The sequence below is a fragment of the Centroberyx affinis genome, unplaced genomic scaffold (genome assembly GCF_046629955.1).
Source record: "Centroberyx affinis isolate AG114_WGS23_722 - 3 ecotype Tasmania unplaced genomic scaffold, CSIRO-AGI_Caff_v1 ptg004778l_1, whole genome shotgun sequence".
NCBI classification, from domain to species: domain Eukaryota; kingdom Metazoa; phylum Chordata; class Actinopteri; order Beryciformes; family Berycidae; genus Centroberyx; species Centroberyx affinis.
In genome coordinates this window covers 248,405-270,073 of record NW_027282319.1, presented here as the reverse complement: position 1 = coordinate 270,073, position 21,669 = coordinate 248,405, and the positions used below count along the sequence as shown (strand labels likewise).

Below are 21,669 nucleotides of genomic sequence, written 5' to 3'. Positions count from 1 at the left end.
AAAAACACTGTAAAGGGAAAGTCAGGGTCCAATAGATCTTTCATGCTTCGGATCGTATATCAGTGCTGCATGGAAAATGGGGGCATTCTTTCTCTCCCTCTTTCTCTCTCTCCTTCTTTATTTGCTTACCTGTCTCTCTCTCTCTCTCTCTCTCTCTCTCTCTCTCTCTCTCTCTCTCTCTCTTCCTGGCCCTTCTCACTCTTCCGCTCTCTACCGCCCTGCGTTCTTGTCTCCCTTCCACCCCTCTGTCACGCCCAGTCTGTTTGCTCCTCCCAGTAATTTTGAGAAGCTGACTACATCTTCATTATCAGCATTGCTATGAGGAATATACCACACTGCAGTCGCTATACTGGCACTGACCTCTTCATTTAACTTAGTTTAGTTTAGTCAGTTTAGTTTGGCTTAGTCCTGCTTGCCTCAGTGCAGTTCTCTTCTGCCCTTTTATGTTGTATTTCTGCTCTCATCTGTTCAGTTCTGTTATTATAATTCCATATAATTGATTGTAATTGATCGTACGGATTGATCAATCTATAAAATAGATTAGACTGAGCGTTAATATGTTGCGCTACATGTCCAGGACTTATCTAAATATTTTTGGCATCTCTGCTCTTCTTCTCCTCCTCCTGGGGTAAGACTTTTAACTATTAATATTTAATAATATTAGAAATTAAAACAATACGCTTTATTCATTTAGTGTTTTTCAGTGTTTTTATTATGAAGAGAATAACAGCTGAAAACATTAAACAGCAGCAAAAAATCAGTACAGTAGTACATTTTAGAATATTTTAATAAAATAATAGATTCTGTGTGGTTGAGGCATTTAATCAAAATAACTTACAATATTCAGTTTGTGTTATTTCTTAATTAAACACATTTTTCAGATGAGCCAAACTGCCAGTTTTTCATTAGGTGCAGACAAACACTGTTGAAATGTAAAGAAAATAAATGTGAAAGATTATACTTTCCTTTCCTTTTATTAAATGTACTTAACACTTTGAAAATTGATGATTGTGGAATGAAATTGAACATGTAGGCTAATTGGATTACAGTAATGTGATCCCAAAAAATCATAAATGTAATCTGTTACTGTTATGGTAACAAAACAGCCATTTTAGATGAAGGAAAAAGGTGATTATATGTTAGATTATAAAAAAAAAAAAAAAAGGGTTCGGTCAGAAAGAGGCGAGATAGTGAGATAGGGGAAAAGTCTGAAAAGCACAAGAAAAGAGAAATGGGTTGGAGAAAATACAATGAAAGGAAATAGGGTAGGGCTTTTTGGATAGTTTGAACAGTGATGTCAATAAAGCATCTCACCTTATTTAATTTGAGCCAAATTATTTTTGCTGCGCGTTCTCACTTCCGTGAGTAAGATATTCTACTGGTTCCACACAGTAGAACAGTCTTCTAACCTTCTACAAACATGGTGGTTTCACTCAGGTCACAAGGGCAACCAAGAAAGGACTTTTATTTCTGTTGATGTTTAACCAGAAAATGCTGTATATTCGTAACTTATTTACAAGATCCTCAGTGGCCTTGATCTTAACATCAGCAACAGCAAATAAGCAGAGGAGGAAAACCATATTCAAATTGTCACCATCACAAGGGCATGCATGATGTGTGCCGAGCCCTCTGGGTTATGCATTATGTGTGGTCTGTTTTCTGCTCATCTATCTATAAGCTCTTGGTTGATAGTTAACTAGGGTTTATCAAATAAAGCATGGAAGTATACATGTAGAAACATCAATAAATGCATTTTTATAAAGAAATTCAACTGAAATTTGACATCTGAGGAAAGTTAAAACAACATACCCATTTGTTAGTACGTTTTTTGTTCATCACTATTTTATGTTATTTTTGTTGTCGTTGTTACCTTGTGGTTTTTAAGTAACATTAGTGGAATTAGGATAACCGACAGCCATTAGGCAAAAGGTCGCCAAGACGGACCCACAAAAGACAACAATACAACTAAAGTAAACTTATTTTTAATTTAAAAAAAAACCCTCTTTTTGTTACAATAAATTATAATCTTGAGTCATGGTCACCACCCTATACTCAGTCAAGCTACTAATGTGATTTTTCCACTTGACTTTAAGCTTGACTTGTGATATCTTCATATTCTGTATGCTGCCCTTGTCCTCGGGGCAAAAATGACCCGCTCTCACTGTCCCTGCTAGTATAAGACTCTTCATTTAATTTTTAATCCAAAATCTATTTTGCATGAAGAAACAACCTGTCACACATTAACAACTTGGGGAATAACTGCATTTTCCACCAAACATTCCAGGAGACTGTATTTATTCAGTGTATACCACTCATTTTTACTGTAAAATACACATTATAAGTGGACTGGTACTGGAGCACTTTTATAACATTATGACCCCACCTCTGACTATTTCTTGCGAGAAAAAGAAAAGAGTGCTTCATAGTTACTACAAATAATTTATAAATACTTAAATTAGTCTGTAACTGATTTAATAACTGCAGGGTCAAAAATGACATGACATGTACAGCTTTTATAAAAATATAAAAAAAAGGGAAATGTTTCACTTTTTCTAATTGTAAGATCACTCCAGGAGAAGTCATCAAACTGCTGTTTTCACTGCTGTTTTTACTTCCAACTGCATCAAAATAAAAAATATAGCCGCAAGCAGCGATTGCGGGGTCCAAGCACAATTTGAAAAAACAGACAGACAAAACATTACAGAAGGTAAAAAGACAAACAAAAACTGACTGTTGTGAAGATCGGACATGTAGTCTATTACTTATGGCTTAACACCACCGGCTTTTGTGTTGGCCCGTGGTTTCTGTCATTTTTTCATTGCAACCACATTGCTAGAGTTGTTTACAATGGCCAAACATTCTATTATTTGTCCTTGATGACTAATGACTTTGGAAAGAACAAGTTTCTCCATTAACTAATAAAACAATAGTAAGTCACATGGGCCAGAAAGCTGCTGCTGCACTGCTCTCTATGGGTTGCAAGGTCTGGCCACACTCCAATCAGTAATGCCATTCAGGTATTTCGCCATTGACAGATGATGTCAGACTTGTATTTCAGACTGCAGTCAGACTTTTATTTCTGTTGATGTTTAACCAGAAAATGCTGTATTTTCGTAACTTAATTACAAGATCCTCAGTGGCCTTGAACTTGACTTGAATTCACAACCTCGTGGTCCAAAGACCTGAGCTTTACCACTCTGCCAACTTCCACTTTGCTGTGAGTCACAGTGGGGAAACAAAACAAAGGGACATATGATAGGTCACAGGTGCTAGTTAAACCCATATTGAACGCCTCAGAAAGAATATTATAACTGTACTAGCGCACCACATTTAGTTTGATGAAGATTGATCAAATTATCTTGAACATATCACATTGTCAATTTATCAAACTATTTGCAGCTGCACATTTCCATCTACTGTGCACTCTGTTTTCAAGATGTCATTATAATTTTTTAGGAGGACAACACTGTGGGATCACAGTCAGTTTTTGCTATAAACAGAGAGGGGCGACGTCAGAATCACACACAAGTATCGTGTGAATTGGATGAACAGCCTAGGAGGAGTAATGAAAAAAGAGTTTCGGACAAAATTCAAAATGGCGGAAAATCTAGTCACACGGAAATGGGTGTCGCCTATGCAGATAGATGGGGAATGACCCAAGGAATCCAGTGGGAAAGGAATTTTGATTCTACGACATACGCTTCAGAAGTTATAGGCCAAAACATAAAGTTGCTTGTTATAGCGCCACCATCTGGTCGACATAGGTGAATGGCCTTGCCTGAGTAGTGGGGGGCCATAGGAACCCACCTGCCAAATGTGGTTGCTCTGGGACTTACGGTTTCTGAGCTGCACATACTTTTAGCGGAGAAAAATAATAAGAAATATAGCCGCAAGCAGCAATTCGAGGGTTCAAACCTTTTTGCACTCAACAGAAGGAAGCAGCTCAATCGGCCAAAATTAAAGCCGCAAGCAGCAACGAGCGGTTCAGGTTTCACAAAGGTGAACAAAGTCACTTCAGCTAGTTTAATTCTGTTTAAAGACGGAGCGAGACCAATCACACACTTGTTTCATCATCACAAAGCCTGCAGCATTTCAATAATTGCACACTCAAAGTTCCGCCATTCGTCCCCCCTCCATCGGATTTGAACAAAACTCGGTGTGTATGTTCAGGAGATAGCGCAGGATAATGGAGATAATGCAGGATGTCTCCAGTGAGTTTAATCAGGATTGCACAAAAGCATCTTGAGTTATGAGCAAATATGTGATAGGCCACGCCCACTTGCACTGATCAATATGGCACTTCAGATTTTTGTTAATACTTGCCCCCAGAGCATGCACACCAATTTTGGTGAAATTCTGTCCACGGGGTTTTCAGATACACGTTTGTGGCATTTGTGGCGCCCCCTATGGGTCAGGCTCAAAATGCTTTGGTAGACCTATTCCCAAACATGGACTGAAGTTACCTACCAAGATTTATGATGATCGGACAAATGGTTAATGAGTTATGGCCAATATTTGCTAAGCCCCGCCCTTTGAGAAGATATTTTGGTTGATGGCGGCCATGTTTTTCAACCGATCTTGCACATTTATAATAGAAATGTGTATCGCAGTCCAAATTTGGTGTTGACAACGTCAAAATCCCAGAAGTAGATGTCACATTACTGTGTTTCACATTATGCAAATTAGCAAAAAATCCATCATGGCGGACTTTTATGGTCCAAGAGGCTTTTTTATAGAGCACATTGAGCGGGACTTGTGTGTCAAATTTCAAGTCAATCGGACTTACGGTGTGAGGGGCGTGGCTTTTCCAACATTGCATTTTTGGCCTTAATTACAGCACCACCATCTGGCTGATTGGGCTCATATTTCTTGGGAAGCATTTGCACATCATTTCCAGTTATTGGGACAAGTTTCATGGTTTTCGCTCATTCCACCTGCAAAATCTGCAAAGTAACAAGTAACTAAAGCTGTCAAATAAATGTAGTGGAGTAAAAAGTACAATATTTCCCTCTGAAATGTAGTGGAGTAGAAGTATAAAGTAGAATGAAATAGAAATACTCAAGTAAAGTACAAGTACCTCTAAATGCACTTAGTTACATTCCACCACTGCTCACATCACACCCATCTTAGTTTCATTACATTGGCTTCCCATCAAGTTCAGGATTCATTTTAAGGTTCTTGTTTTCACATACAGAACCCTGCATGGTCAGGCACCGGTGTACATTTCTGACCTGCTCCATCTTTATATCACCAGTAGGTCACTTAGGTCCTCTAACCAGGGCTTACTGGCTGTCCCTTGCGCCCGACTGAAAACAAAAGGTGATCGTGCCTTTGAAGTTGTGGCTCCGACACTGTGGAACGCGCTTCCTATATACATTCAGTCTGAGGTCTCTGTTGATGCTTTTAAAAAGCAGCTGAAGACTCATTTATTCAAACTGGCCTTTGTCTCGCCTAGTGCTGTCTAGTGTTTGTATTTTGTGTGTTATGTGTTATTGTTCGTTCTTTTTACTGTATTTATGGTCTTATTTTTTATTTTTAACTTTTTTACTCTTGTGAAGCACTTTGTGACCTTGCTCTGTGAAAGGTGCTATACTAAATAAACTTTTACTTACTTACTTACTTAACAGAACATATGCTCAGCCATTCATTTTCACTGGATTTTTGAAAACTGTCTAAAACCTTTCCTTTAGAACGAATTTCAACTTCAGCTTCAGAAATCTTTTAATTATTCATGATGGGCAACCATGGTTGACTTGTATGAAATATCATGTTTGACATTTATTATAAGGTGATCAGAAAAAGAGAATAATATGTATTTATAAGCTATGCTATCTGCTACAATGGACAGACACTGCTGGCTTTTGTTAGAGCCTACAGAATTATTATTATTTTTGATTGAATTATTATTTGAAAATTGATGTTGACAAAATGAATGAATAATGCTGACAACTTAATGCTTACAGTTATATTATTTGTAGATAGAAGTCTGCCCTCTGCTGCTCATTTTTATGTATTGCGACTGCAGTATAGACCGGATGGGACGTGTGTATCTACCGTATTTAGGCAGGACAAAGTGGGAACAGGTGGGCTTAGTTCAGACGGGAAAGCGGTAAAGTCTGTTGACCTGTTTTCCACTTGCTTTTTGTTTGGTCATGTTTGTTTTATTTATTGATGTTTTCAACACGTATATGGAGATGGAAAATAAATACGTCTTTTGCAACAAGTTTGGAACTGCATTGGCAAAGTTTTTGAAAGCAAGAAGAGTCAGAAACATACAACTGCCCGTTTTACAGTGGCTATAGATAATTGTTAGTAAGCCACGACAGCTTTTGACAATCTTTTTTTTTTCTTTTTACCTCAACTTCTCTGCAATTTGATATTGTTGGCCTCCTAATTTTTACTTTGAGGGACTACATCAAATTAAGGTTTCCTTTTGCTTGAAATAAAGCTGTCATACCTTTGTTTTGCTTTAACCATAACAACAAGTTTAATAAAAACTAGTGTATATTATAACATCAGCGCACGTAATGAAAAACTAAATTGCATTATATACCTTATACATTCCCACATGGCAACCTTGTAACTACTTCTGTAGTTTTCGCTGGTTATTCTCTGGTTAACCTCTGCCTGTGTGTCTTCACAGGGGCATCTACATCTACTCAGGATATAACATCACATCCCTAAGGTAAGGTCTACTTTCTGCTTGGGTTAGATATACAAAGGACAGGTTATTTAAAATGCATGAAACAAGACATGAAACTTTTTTAGTCAAGAGGCCACAGTGGCCAGTAGATTCAGATTTTACTAGCCAATTTAACTCGTTGGCAGCTCAAGAAAGTTTCTGAATAGAATAAAAGTAGATAGTAGAAGTGATAAACATAGCATTTGGCTGGGGGAAATGTGATGCTCTGCAAACGAAAAAGCATATTGTTATACGTTGGCCTGGAATGTAGGCGATGGTCCTCCCATGGTCATGCAAACACATTGGAAGTTCCAGAAAGTGTTTTAGCCATTCATTCTTACTACAGAGTACAAGCTTTCTCCAGATCTTATTTTAAGAATCATTTATTTGTTCCTCTATGAATCATATTTATAAAAGTTACAGTTATAGCCTATGGTTATACCGATTGGGTGTCTTTATAACTCATTAAAATAGTCAAAGATTCAAAACACTTCCTGGAACCACAGTGGGGAGCAAGACCCACACCCTGATGCCAAAAATGTTTTCAGTTTATGAATTCTAAAGGAAATTTAATTCCTCATTTGACTTCATTCAACCAAGCTCTGGTGTCGACTATATTTAAGAGCATGGTTCAAACCAGGTATGTTTACTGTGTGTTTTCCTTTTAAGTTTTTGTGAGGACCGTGATAACAAACCTGAGCCAGAGATGAAAGATGTAACCATAAAATATGTTTCACACAATGGCAGCTGGATGATCGGCGAGCTAAAAATGCAAAATGGGTGAGAGTTCACTTCTCTTTTGACTTAAAGACTGACACAGTTGGTACAACTTCAGGTATGAATTTATACTTGTTATGACTCTGTATTTTTAGTATTATATGGTTTAGTATTTTATGTATTTTTGTTATTCTATTCTACATTCTTTCCCTACTATACAACATTCATACAATCTCAACTGCACTTTTAGAGGGGTATTAAATAGTCTATGACCCTTATAGGACCAGTAGTATTGCAAAAGAACTTGTCTCCGCATACATAAGTCCCCCCCCCCCAAAAACAAAAAAAAAACACACACACACATTACCCCCTCCCACCCCACCTTTCCGCTTTATCACCTGACAAAGTAATGATTCAATAAAGACAATGGCATTACACCAATAAAGCCATATTTTGCTTTTGTTTTTCAGACTGAATTATCCTCAGCCTAGCACACAGCAAGGGTAAGTTATTCCAAAACAGTGTGTACAGCTCGTACGTGTAAAATATATAACCACCTAATGACAGCCATTGATTAAAAATATTTGGGCAATGACATTTTCAATCGCAGCCATGTTATTTCCAAAATCCTGCCCCTCGACTGTTGCAAAGTAACTTTGTAATTCTTTGTCTGCTGATCTTTTGAATACATCTCACCATGGCCTTTTTTTGGTGGACATTGCTACATTGTTTTAACCATCACTTTAGTTCTAGAGAAGAGGCATTCATAGCACAGCCCTGATAAAAACTCTCCACAGCTCTGGTCCTAGCAAGTGCATCACATTTTACACCATGGGAGTACTGCACACTGCACACACACACACACACACACACGTGCATGGGTGAGAAAGGTGTTCCGTGAGTGCTTAGAACCGCAATATACAAACTTGTACCTTGACTCAAACAGTGCGGCCTTCTGCATGTCAAGATCTGCAGTGCACAGGCACCAACCACGATAAAAGACTTCCTCTCATATGTTTTTGTTTAAATGTGTCAGATGTTTTTATGCTAGCAAGGATTATAGCTTCCTCTTTGGGTGAGTGCTCTTCTAGAACGGTTACGCCTGTGCTTGCTAGCACAATAGATGGCTGACGATGATATTCTACGAAATTGGATATTTTAACCAACTTCCCCAACTGTGTAGTTGAGGCAAACCGATGCAAAAAGTTGTGCTGTGTATCACTGCTGTCAGTTTTAATGTTAGCAGCCCCTACTGATGGTGATATGATTACATGAGACTAAAAGGAGAAGTGAGTAAATTTAACAAGATGTGCTCTTGACCAAGGCGCCTAACCACCTCCTGTTGCTCCATGGCTCAGTGACAAACAAAAGACAGCTGTGGTTGTAATGCCAATACTGTTGACTAGCTGTCAGGTGTGAGTCTGTTCAGCTGTATGAGCATGGAGCAGGGCACAGCAAGCGTGCTCCGACAACCTACCCCGCAGAAAAATACATGGCAAACAATGGTTATGGCCATGTTAACATGAACTCGTCATTCTTTTAGAAATTGTGACTGTGGTACAAAATGTGTAACTGTGAACTGTGAGTGAAGCAGAGAGTTGGTAAAAAAGGAGCGTGCATACTCAACCTATCAACCTATCCTGGGTAAATAACAAACGACATTTGATTACTCTGGACACCAAACAATTACAGAAACACTAAAAATACTAGAGAAATATCAGTATTATATAGAGTCATATACTAGTAAATACTAGTACACAGTAGATATGCTATGGCACTTTGGTAAGGCTGCTTCAATCCATGAACTGGCTACCAGTCTGTTGCCAAGCCGTTGTGAATTAAGCTGGTTAGGATTCATATGTTATTCTAGGACAGTCTAATGAATAATTGAGAAACTAAAAAACTCTCTCCCCAAGCTAGAATCCAAAGAACTGAGACTCAAAACTGTGCCTTTGTTAAGATGAGCTGCTCTATAGACAATACATGAAAGACGTGTATGTATATTTGCATTATGCACCATCCTTGTTTACACATGCGGGATGCCAGTCTATCGCAAGGCTTTTTAAGCCTTTGTGAAGGTAGTCATTCCTCATGAACAGAATGTAGAAGGTTTCTTCCATTTGTGTGCATATGTCTGTGTGTTTGTGTACTTCTGCGTTTTGTTGAAGCCTGAGAAACTAAGTGGAAAAGCCAGATAGGGGTTTTAAGATTAATGGATTTAAAGAACACTATTTTTTATGCAAATAACATGTGATGAGAACACTAGTAGCAGTTTTACCTGTATGCCACCACCTGTGTGTCCAGTATCTACTAAGTCTGCTACTGTGCACGTTTTAGCACATTGCATATGTTTAGTGGTGTAGTGTAGTATCTCAGCGCACTAAATACTGAACACAAAGACACAAAACTACTACTGATCTTCACATTACACAATGGTAAGTTGAACATAGATTTTGCCAAAATATTGATATTGATTGAAATCAACATCTTTTTCCTCTCTCCAGACGGACTGATGTGAACTCAGTGACGAACTGGAACGCTCCTCTGGTCTGGGAGGGAACCTTCGATCCAGTGGTTATAGACGCGATCTACAAGAGAATGGACCCCAGAATCGCTGTAGTGGTGTTTGCTGTTGGCAAGTAGGTACACAGGACTTCCTCCTCTCCTCTCCTCTCCTCTCCTCTCCTCTCCTCTCCTCTCCTCTCCTCTCCTCTCCTCTCCCCTCCTCTCCTCCACTCTCCTCTCTCTCCTCTCCACTCCTCTCCTCTCCTGTCTATCTGCCCAGCTATCTGTCTATATGAGCATATTGGTAGCATCCATTTACCTGGCTCTTCTGTCTTGTCTTGATCTGTACCAGATACACCCGTTTCCTAAAGGGCTTCCTGGAGACAGGTGAAAAGTACTTCCTGGTTGACTTCAGGGTCACCTACTACATCTTCACAGACAATGAAGCACAGGTTCCCAAGGTGGGTGGTTGTTTATTATGATCGGTACTACTTATTAGACTATTACTACTAGTATTACTACATTAACAATGTTAATAGCAGTAGTAGTAGTCACAGCAATTTAAGTAGTTTTACAAGGACAAGCTCTTCATTTCTCAATTTCCGGTGAGATGCTACATGATGAGACTTGCAGCTTTGCACAAATCTTGGTTCATAGCCTAAACAGAAAAAAAACCCAACATAAACACAATATAGCTATAGTTTACCATTAAAGTCACAATGAAATGGAAAAATAATTTTTTGACTTGCTAGCCAGTTCGACATATCATAACATACACCTGTTTAACAATAAATGCCAAAAAAATTACAAAATTTTTATTTTGTTTTCTCATATTTTTTATATCTAAATTATTTTTTACTTTCTGCTACAAGTATTTTTGAACCTTTTAACCCTTTGATGAGTCGCTCTGCACGTTGTATTCTGCCACAACATCCTCTTTCAGAAGCAAGACACCATTGAAACACTGTTTCCGTGTGACTTCAGTTGTAAATATGTTTATATAGTGTACTTGAATTTTATTGCAATTCTGTCATTGTTTCTGACATTTGTTATTCATTAGTTATTATTGTTATTATTTGACTGGTCAGATTGTGCTGGGCAAGGGCCGGAAGATCTCAGTCGTCAAAGTCCCCAGTGCCAACCGCTGGCAGGATGTGGTGCTTGGCAGGATGAAATGGGCCACCATCACCATCGACAATGAGGTAGGAAGTAATACTGGACACAAACATGAAACTAATGGTTTTATGAACTTACCACTTACTGTGGCTAATGCTTTCAGAATTTCATCAGCCAATTTTATTTGTTAGCTGTTGCAGTAGCTCTTATAACAGAAAAAACTGACTCTAGAACAGTCCTGCCACTGAAAAACATAACATGTATTTGGCTGAAAAACATGGTCGAAAAACATGAAACAGAGACACTATCTTTTATACAGCTCTATCTCTCCCCCTGTTTACCACAAACTCAGAGTTCCCTGAAGTGTAAGTTAAAGTTCTGTGGTCTCACCATGGGTCTCACTCACGGTTCAACTATAGATTGTGTTTTCTCATTTCCTCATGTCTATGCTCCAACTGCCTCCTATCTATAACTCCAGCAAGCCACAGAAGCTCAGTAGCACATAGGGCTCTATTTTCGTGATGACACTGATGGACTCAGGGGCTCAGGGGATTCACAAATGTGTTCATAAGATATCTCTTAAAAAATGACATAAGAAGGAATTTTAGAAAGTTCTTAAGAAGGCTCTTGAATGCAATTCCTCAATATTTTCTTAGTAACAGTCTCATTTCTTACGAATTTCTTTAATTTTGCTACTTACACACTTCTCAAAATAGGGCCTGAATTAATAATCGTTAATGGCTCACTACCACTGAGGAACATGATTGCTGGTCTAGCAAGCCTATATTGTCTCAGTAAAACAGGAAGTATAAGGGAATCCATTCTGTCATTCATCATTTCTGTTGATGAGACCTGTTGTACTGAAATGTGGACAGTTTTAGCTGTGGTATCAAAAGCACCATCTGTAGATGGGGATGTTAACAAGATGGTGTTGATCATCATTGATTTACCGGCGCAGCGCAAACAAAAGTAAACAAGATTAAAAAACAGCAGAAATGTTGACGTTTCAATTTATTTATTTACAATTAACAACATTTGTAGTTTGGTATGACATGCTAATTTGACATTTTTTAGTGATCGTTTTGAGCCGTTAAACACCGTTAAACATGCAGTACTTGTGTGAGGACAGTGGGATTACATTCCTATGAAATTCATCCACAGAGTGGGGAGAAGTGAGGGAAAACTGGGCTGAAAGTAACACTTTGCAAGTGTTTTATTTGTAAATATAGATAGAACAGTAATTTTGTATGCGACAAAATTTGTCTACATTGTTTTTATTTGTTGTTTATGTTTTTGCACTGCAAGGTTATTACATTGAAGTAAAGAATTTTATACATACTGGTGACTTTATTGTGCTATGCAATAGAAGGTGATATTAAAATGTTACATTTAATGTTACAATGTAAACACATTGTCCTCATGAGGACATCATTTTTTTTTATAAACTACTTACTGTTCAAAGACATTGCTTAGTTTCCATAGTTATGTGCTACTAGTTCCAAATAGCAAGGAGAAATTTAAAATGCACACAAAATCTAAGTTGGGGTCTCACAAGATTAAATGTATGAAATTAGAGGCTTACCTTTTCACAATGAATTTTAAGATAGATGAAGGTTGTCTTAAAGTTAAGAAAAAAATCAAGAACAAATTTGAGAACATTTCAAGAATACCATTTACTCGTATGTTTTTCTTAGGAAGAAACATAAGAAGAAATTTAAGAGAATATATAAGAAATGTTTTTGAGAAAATATTTTTTCGTATTTTTTTTCTTAAGACTAAAGTTAAGAAAAAAATAGCACTTGGGAAGATTTTCTGTCTTAAGAAGGTTTCCTGAATCCCCATTTTATATTTTTGTGAGTTGCCATGAACCTGACTGTGGCTACTGGGGGTTGATACATTTCTGAAGGCATTATCCATGTATCATGGAATGTGGTTGTTTCTTGGTCACTCCCTGAATGTATACAATAGATGTTGTATCAGGCAGCTTTAATGGAACATGGGGGGCATTGATGATGACACTGACATATGATTCACATCGGGGATTTGTCTTTGCCTTTAAATGGGCCAGAAAATGAAGATTTATTTCTTAACGAATGGTGAAAATGGTTGGTTTTCTTTTAAAAATTCACAACTGAATAATGGAAATAGAAGGTATTTTTAATTTTCCTGGTCAGAAATGGCAAAATCGACATTTATAAAGGACTTGATTTTCCTTTTTTTCTTTGTAAAAACCGACAATAAAAAAGAATAAATAAAGAAAACAACGAAAAAGCCCGTTTTGGGTCAGAGAGAAGCCGCTGCTGTGTGTCTTTCAGCAGAGGGAGAGAGAGAGAGAAAGAGGGAGGGAGAGGGAGAGGGAGAGAGGGGAGCGGGAGGCGCTACTCAACTCAGTAATAAACTTTATTTCTCATACAAAATATGTTCAAAGATCATTTTACTAATCCATCGTCCTGTCTGGAATAATTTCACCTTTCCTGAGAGCTGAGAAAGCTCCAACATCTGGATATTAGAATATCGCGCATATCAGATGTAGTAGAACCAGGTCTCCACAGCTCAAAATGGACCCTTGAGTAACATTCTTTCCCAGGAACAAAAATGACCCTTCACCTTTACAGCAAAAGTGTCACCTTGACGCTGACCAAGACTCCACCAATCAGACAACTCTTCTGAAATTTATAAGTTTTATCAACAAGCCACATCAGACTGCAGACCAGGATCTCCCTCACACACACAGACTCACACAAATTAAAATAAGAAGATTTCTTTTTATCTGGACAGGAAGACTGAGTTCTATTGAATTGATGTTGGACAATTAGTCACATTAGGTAATTAAATACATTTTGTATCATGTTACCAAAAGGATCAGGAATTGCTTTCTCCATTCTCTTTTTAGCCCACCTTTCTGGATAGAGCCATTAAAGTCATAAATCCATAAATTCTTTTCATTGTTGGTTTAGTCCTCTTCTCTACTTTGTATTTCCTAATGTCTCCAATGGGTTTTTAGAATAGTATGAATTATATACTAAATTGGTTAATCATGTATGTAAGTATGTAAAATCCACACGTGTTATTCTAAAACTTTATCATTACATAGGATAGTTACTAAAGTAGTTGAGAGAGGTATCCTCATGTGTCTCTCTGTCTTATCATGGGCGTTGCCTGTTTCCAGAACAAATAAATGTAGGCGGAATCTCCAAAACTGCGCAAAGTATCTTTTTACACTGCAAAACCCCGCCTTGGAGGTGTCACACAGTGACACCTCAACACCCATTCAATCCTTATCAGCTTCAAGCAAACTGTTCATGTATTACATATTTTTACACATTTGTGATGTAGCAGTGAATTTTAATGACTGTGCTTTTCAGCATACTGTGCTGTTATAAGCACTGCACCTTTTGTAATACCCTCATTTCCATGTTATGATCTTCTTCTCCCAATGCTTGGCTTGCTGTTCACTACTATCTACTGTCAGCCCACTATCTAGCGATATAATGTCATTGCATCCATGACCAGTCAGATAACAGCAAGACATCTATTGACAGGATCCTGTCTGCTTCTTTCTTTTTTGGACCACTACCCCCCAATCAGTCCACAGTAGCCTATTTAAACAGGTTTATCAATACATATGCCAATTTTTGTAACAATCTGCACATACAAAGTCAATTTGATCTCGCTCCAAAGCCTTGTATCAGTGGGCAATGCTTTAGTTCAGACTGCCATCTTGTCAACAAATAGTTAAAGGAGAGGTGATGCCATTGCTTGTGGAAAGGCCATAACAAGAACGGTCATTAAGCGTTAGCTACAAGCAACCGAAAGATGCATGTTTATAGAACTACTTTGTTAATCAATGGTTTGTGGTCATACTGACAAAGTTGATGGGCTTATTGGAAAACAGACAGAAAGGCTACAGACAGCAAGCAAATTTATGTTTTATAATTGACTGAAAAGACATTTTATAACGCTAGTTTGCCAGCTCAGGTGAAAAATGTTGATGTTGGCGAACACAATTAATATTAATAAAGAAATGTAATCCTACTAATAGCTAGCCAGCTAACTAGCTAACTTACAAGATGATACATTTGAAAGGGTTTTTTGCAAACATAATTATCTTACATCAAGAAAGCTTGACATGAGCACCTAATGAAAGCTCACTTGAGCATTGAATATGAATGTAGCCATTTATGCCATGTAACTTTTATGCATCTGTTTTTAGTATTGTGAATGTGAGTTCATGTAAAATATTTCCATTTTCTTCACAGGGATAATAAAATAAAAGATGTGAGCATCATTCACTCAACAATGATTATGATAATGTTTTTTTTTTATAAAAAACACATCTGTCATTCTGTTGAAAATTTCTGATTCTGTTGTTTCTAATCAATCTCAAATAAATATGTGCCTAGGGAATGAAGGTAATTCTGGGTTCATTTGCATCTAGTCTGTTGCATCTAACAATAGTTTAAGTCCAGTTTAATTTGTGTAGTTCCTCCAAATAGACAGGGCACCTCCTAAATTGAAAAAAAACATGAGTTGGAACACATATAGTAAGCGCTAAAATTGTTGTTGTTTTGGCTCTGTACCCTTATTTACATCAAATGATACAGCGAGGTGAAAGGTGCCTAAAAACAAAATACTTTTGGCAGTCTGAAAAATGAGGTTTGGTTTTGGAAATATCGGGGCTCACCACCGAACTAAGAAACCGTCTATCTTTAGTTTTTATGCTCTACGCACATAGAATAAAGCACACAAACTACCCAGTGACATTCACTTATTGCATGTCTACAGTATCATTTTTTACAGTGTTTCAGCTTGATGTTACTGTCACTGTCTGCGCTGTCCTGTAATGTTCTTTATGTGGTCATATCATGTCTTTTACTTTATGAAACCTGAAACAGATAAATAATAATAAATACCACCTCATCTTATCCACTTTAGTGTCTCTTTAACAGATTTAGTCTCGCACACAGAACTTGAATTATGTGTTCTCACATCTCATCTGTCCTGTTCTCAGATCCGTCACGAAGCAGACTATCTCTTCATGATGGACATTGACAGCATCTTCCACAACCGTTTCGGAGCTGAGTCTCTTAGCCGTCTGTCCGCTGTGCTTCACCGTGGCTACTACAAGGTTTTACTCCTTATCCTATAATATTCATACTTAAGTTAATGCAAGTATAGATATGTTATTGTCTCTTCTACCTCTCCTACATTCTTTCTCCTTCTTCATCGCCTTCTTCTTCTTATCCTAATTGTTATTATTACAGCCACTACAGGATCTTGTTTTCATAAATTGTGTATTGTGTTCATAAATGTTCATATTTTATGTTTTTGATAACATTATGGTTTAGATCTCTATGTCCGTGATATTGATGCTTTTGATAGAGTTGATATGAATATCAATACTTTTTATTGAATAGTTTTAGATTTATTTGTTTTGTTCGATTTTTTTGTTTTTGTGATTCTGTTTAGTAAAACATGGCACTAACACTGCCAATATTTGGGGTTTTGTTACACTATTTTTACTCCGTCTCAGAAAACCAACAGGGATGCCTTTCCTTACGAGCGCCGGCGTCAATCCCAGGCCTACATCCCCACTGGTGAAGGAGACTACTACTACACTGCAGCAGTCTGGGGTGGATACCTGGAGGACATGTACAAACTAGTCAGGTAACAAAAAAAAATCCTCTCTCTTAAGAGAAGTTTGTTGTATTTCTGATGTGATGGACAGCGATGGAGAGAGACTGTAAAGATGAGAGAAAGGGCTGACGACATGGTGGGCATGTACAAATCACTGTCTTCAAAAACCTACATTAGGCTATACATTAGGTTTTGTATAGTATATTTCAAAAGAAATTGAATTTAGGGGAATCAGATTCCTTGATGGACAGAATGGAAAACAGGTGCAGACAGTAGATTGTGTCTGGAGTTAACTATCACTTGTCCATAGATCTTTGTTTTATTGGTCACTGTTCATTTGTGGTGGTGCTGATGAAACACTGTTGTGTGTGCTTCTATTACTACTACTACTACTACTACTTATAGTAGGCTGCTGTTATACTGCCAGTACTGGATCAACTACTACTAGTATTTCTACTACCACTATTAACTGCTGCTGCTGCAGTTACTACAACCACCATTACAGTTACTACTATTACTAGTAGTAGTTGCATTACTACTACTTTGTTGTGGGCAAAGCTTAGCCTAGTGGTCTAACATTAGCCAGACTAAGTACAATTTAATGCAGTCCTTCTCGGTGAGTAAATGTTTGAGAGCTCCTTCCACCTCTTGTCGTTCCTCAGGTACTGTTATGACCAGTCAGAGGTGGACGCCAAGAACAAGATCGAGGCTGTGTGGCAGGAAGAAAGTCATCTTAACAAGTACAGTCTGACAATTCATTCCCCCATGTTTAAAGCTTGTCTGACCTACATTTCTTTGTATCTTTCTTTCTGTGTTGTTTCGTCATTATGGATGGACATATTGCCTAGTTTGGGTTTGAAGGGAGCACAACTACTCAGATCCCTCTCATTTTCTCTCTACTTAGAGTCCAAATGGTCATTTCTTTTGTCATTGTTTTCTATTTGTCTTTTTCTCTATCTTCCAGTTTTTGTGACATAATTGTATTATTATATTGTATTCTATCTCTCTCTCTCTCTCTCTCTCTCTCTCTCCCTCTCTCTCTCTCTCATCTTGTAGGTACCTGTTATACAACAAACCAGCCAAGGTCCTGTCCCCAGAGTATCTGTGGTCAGACTACGACCAGCAACCATCGGACATCAAAGTCATCAGGATCTCCCAGCTGGTCAAGAACTATGCAGAGGTCCGGCCCAATGGTGGACACTGAAGTCAATGATAACCAGGACATAAAAATAGCTTTCTGGTCAACCAAAGTAATTTCTCAGTAGGAAGGATTGATTGAACACTGGAGCGTTGCCTGCCAAAGTGGAATGTAAAATTAACAGATCACCAGACACAAGCAGAAAAGAACAGGGAAATTCTCTCATCTACCTCATCCTTTTATAAAAAAAAAAAGAGTCAAAAACAGACACGTCATCTTATTTCTATTTACATTTAATGAACCCAATTTAATCTGGTTTAAAAACTGCAATCAATCCCTAGCTTTGGAAGGATATTTGAACTTTTTTCCAGCAAATTTTGAACCAACATTCAGTGATATAAAAATGTTATCACACATTGAATTGCTAGAACTTTATACTAGGTCAGATCATTTGGAAGGATGCAAGGGCACTTATATACTTTAAATTATTTGGGGGGCAGCACATTGCGGGATCTGTTTTTAGTCTGTCCTATTTAATTTGAGTGAATGTAAAAAAATATATATATATTTTAGGGGGTAGGCCAGTTGTGTGTTTCTTACCTGTATGGTTTATTTGTATATTTTTAAAGCAAAGTTTCACTTTGTTGTAACATAATTGTAACATAATTTTATAATTATGTTGTAACTGTTTTGTTGTTGTTATTGTTTTTGTTGTTTTCTCTTTTCTCGGTAACACTTTATAATAACCATCATTAATAAATGGTAAATTGATAGTTAATTAAACTTTAGTTAATAGTTATTTTACTGTTAACAAACAATGAAATGATCATTAACAATGTTTACTAATTATTAGTAATGCTATAATTTATGTTATTTTATCATTAGTTTGTGTAATATAAAATCATTTGTTTATAAATTATATATTGTATCATAGCTGATAAGAGACAGTAAAAATTACATTCTGATTACATTAGTAATCTATTTATTAACAGTTTATTGTTGCACACATTATAACATTTTATATACTATATTAAGTATTTGTTAATGATTACCAAATGATTTGTAAACCTTTAAGAAATCGTATGTAAAACATCTATAAACATTACATAGATAGATGGACCAGATATTTGTAACACTTTGTTAATGGTAAATAATTGGTTTGTAAACCATCTATAAACATTATTTAGATGGCTATTATAAAGTTGCAACTGATAATTATAATACCGTGTTAATAAATCCTTTGTAAAACATCTATAAACATTATTTAGATAGATAGTTAATACTTTGTCAATGGTTAATAATTGGTTTGTATACCATCTATAAACATTATTTGGATGGCTATTATAAAGTTGCAACTAATGCTTATAATAATTGGTTAATGATTAATGAGTGGTTTATAAAGCATCAAGTAACCCTAATCGGTAACCCCTCCTTTAGCTTATTCTCAAATGAAATACAGCAATTGTGGATACACACACACACACTCGACAACAGTCTTTGGAATAATAGTAGGCCTACTAAAATAAATAAAAATGTCCAAATTAAATAATCGTTGCAGGCCTGAGTCGTTGCTGGGGTGCGTAGAAGTCTTTAAGATGAAGATGATATTGCATCCATTTCACTTGCTCCGAGCAAGGCAAAAACAAACTCACGACTTGATGACAGAGTTTGTGATGGTAGACCTGATGAGGGCGATGCAGGAAAATGGCGAGTGAGGCCGACTGACTGCAGGCGGATCCAAACAGGCAAACGTTGTCCTCCCGAAGTGAAGCATGTGGAAACAGTTGGAACAGTTGTGTTGTCCTCCTGGCCCACGGAGGATTTCCTGCTCCTTTCTCTCCCTATGTGGTACAACAGTCCAGTTCCTATATGCAGAAAATCCAACTAACCTTTTCTCTTTTGTTGTTGTTTTCTCTCTTTACTGATTATTGGGACAACTAATGGGGGTAGTTGACATCTTAAGTAGTCCTACAAGGATTTTTTTTTTTACCATGATGTAAAAAATTTGGAATGAAACTACAGTGGCCCTGAGGGGCAAAACACAACATTTCAGAAAATGATTGGACAGAACCCAAGTCCCTGGCGACAGTTTAATGTCATTTCCTGTTTCTATTGTGTACTGTATTACGCCAACACTTCTAATACAGTTAATAAAGTTGTTTTTTTATTACTTCGGGGTTGTTGTTTGTTGGTCCACATTTGAGCTATATGATTCTGCGGGAGAACCCGTCTATACAGCCAGATATCGCAATGCCAAACGGTTTTAATTTGTCATACCCGTCTACATGCCACAAGTAATTTGGACCCATAGAATAGTATGTGCGTCTAATAAACCTACGACGTGTCCGTGACAAGGTTCCGTGTGGGTTCAGTTCACGAAGCATTCGCATTACTGTCTCCCTTTTAACACAAATGTCGTTGTGTTTTGTAAAATGTTGTTGTGTTTTGTAAAATGTTGTTGTGTTTTGTGAAATGTCGTTATGTTTTCTGAAACATTTGGCAAGAGTTTAATTCATCAATTATCTCCATTAGTGGCCAAGAAAATGTCCCCAGTCAAGAAAACTATTTTGTTAATCGCTCTCATGGAGGACCACATCAGTGAAGCTATGACGCTTTCACATGCCATTTTGCCACCTCCAGGTGCTCCGTTATGTGCCTTTTTACCAGGAATGGCTTCATTCTGCCATACAGTGCAGATTTGTGATGTGCTTCATTGACTTGTCCCTTCAGCAAGACTTCCCACCACACACAGCCAAGAAGCTAGCTTTTAATACTTGCTAATCTATTCATTTATTTAGATAATCATTAGGCTATATATTGTACTAACCTCCCAGATCTCACAGCATCATGTATTTGCAGTCACTGAGTCAAAACAAATAGATACGTCCTTCCACAGAACAATACATGTGGTTCTCCTTTCTAGCAGTTGGAGACATGAATGTTCACAACCTTAAACAGAGCTGCTTCGGGGTATAGGAAAAACAGATTTGAGAGGTGGAATTCTGTTGTATTTTCCTTGTAGGGCTCTTGTTTGTCTCTCATTCACCCCGTACAGGACACAACAGGCTGAACAGAATTTGAGTGAAACATTTGCATATCTACAAACACAGTGTCACACAGGTGCTACCTGTATTGAGTCAGTGAAAACAAACAGGCATCCTGTTAAAAAGTAAACCTCCTTGTGACAGATGTCTGGCTGCTCCATTCATTCCATTACCTTTTAAAGGGCAGCGGGTTATCAGGAGGTTTATAGGAAGGCTGCCCAGTAGTCGAAAGGTTGCTGACGTGATCCTCTCTATCAACAACACAACCCCAAACAACCCAAACCCAACTAAGGAAAAAGAATGTGAATTGAATTGGAATGACGGGAAACAATCAAATTCTATGAAATTCCACTTCTAAGAGAGGTTGTCTTGACTTGCTAAACATTAGGCTATAAATCAAACATTATGAATCAGTTAAAAGAAAGTTCATTCAATCATAATGTATTAGGATTACATGTTATGCATCATATACCACCTGAAAGGTACGTTTAACATTTTCTGATATTCAGTATTGATAATATATAACACTACGTGTAATCTCAGATATGTGGTAAGAAAAAACAAAAAAACATGTGATTTCACTGAATTTCATTGAATTAAATTAAACTTCCTGAAATTCCAATTCAATTCCAATTCTGTTTCCTGTAGGTTTTTTCAAACTCCAATTCCAATTTATCAGTTGAATTGGAATTGATGAGTTCATTCATTGAATTGATCCCAACCCTGTTGTCCACGTTACTCCCTGGTAGGAGAGGAGGGATAGATAGTGAGGGAGGGGAGGAGTGAAAATGCTTTGGAAAACACCAAAAGTAGAGAAGGGGGCAGAGGAG

The 21,669-nt window shown here is 37.3% G+C and overlaps 1 protein-coding gene across 1 annotated transcript; it reads left to right on the top strand.

Annotated features, from left to right (window-relative positions):
* Window positions 1–326: 326 nt before the first annotated feature.
* Window positions 327–19,965, top strand: LOC139666055 (globoside alpha-1,3-N-acetylgalactosaminyltransferase 1-like). The gene is made up of 11 exons (XM_071545146.1): window positions 327–628; window positions 6,644–6,685; window positions 7,352–7,462; window positions 7,870–7,902; window positions 9,904–10,038; window positions 10,257–10,365; window positions 10,993–11,106; window positions 16,032–16,148; window positions 16,554–16,687; window positions 17,320–17,397; window positions 17,714–19,965. The coding sequence occupies exons 1-11, from the start codon at window positions 558–560 to the stop codon at window positions 17,859–17,861; spliced, it is 1,092 nt and encodes a 363-aa protein (XP_071401247.1). The 5' UTR covers window positions 327–557; the 3' UTR covers window positions 17,862–19,965.
* The last annotated feature ends 1,704 nt before the right edge of the window (window positions 19,966–21,669 follow it).

Coding starts and splice junctions, on each gene's coding strand:
- LOC139666055 (XM_071545146.1), top strand. CDS start 558: ATGTTGCGCTACATGTCCAGGACTTATCTAAATATTTTTGGCATCTCT. Junction 6,686..7,351: donor TATAACATCACATCCCTAAG/GTAAGGTCTACT, acceptor TTTCCTTTTAAG/TTTTTGTGAGGACCGTGATA. Junction 16,688..17,319: donor GACATGTACAAACTAGTCAG/GTAACAAAAAAA, acceptor GTCGTTCCTCAG/GTACTGTTATGACCAGTCAG.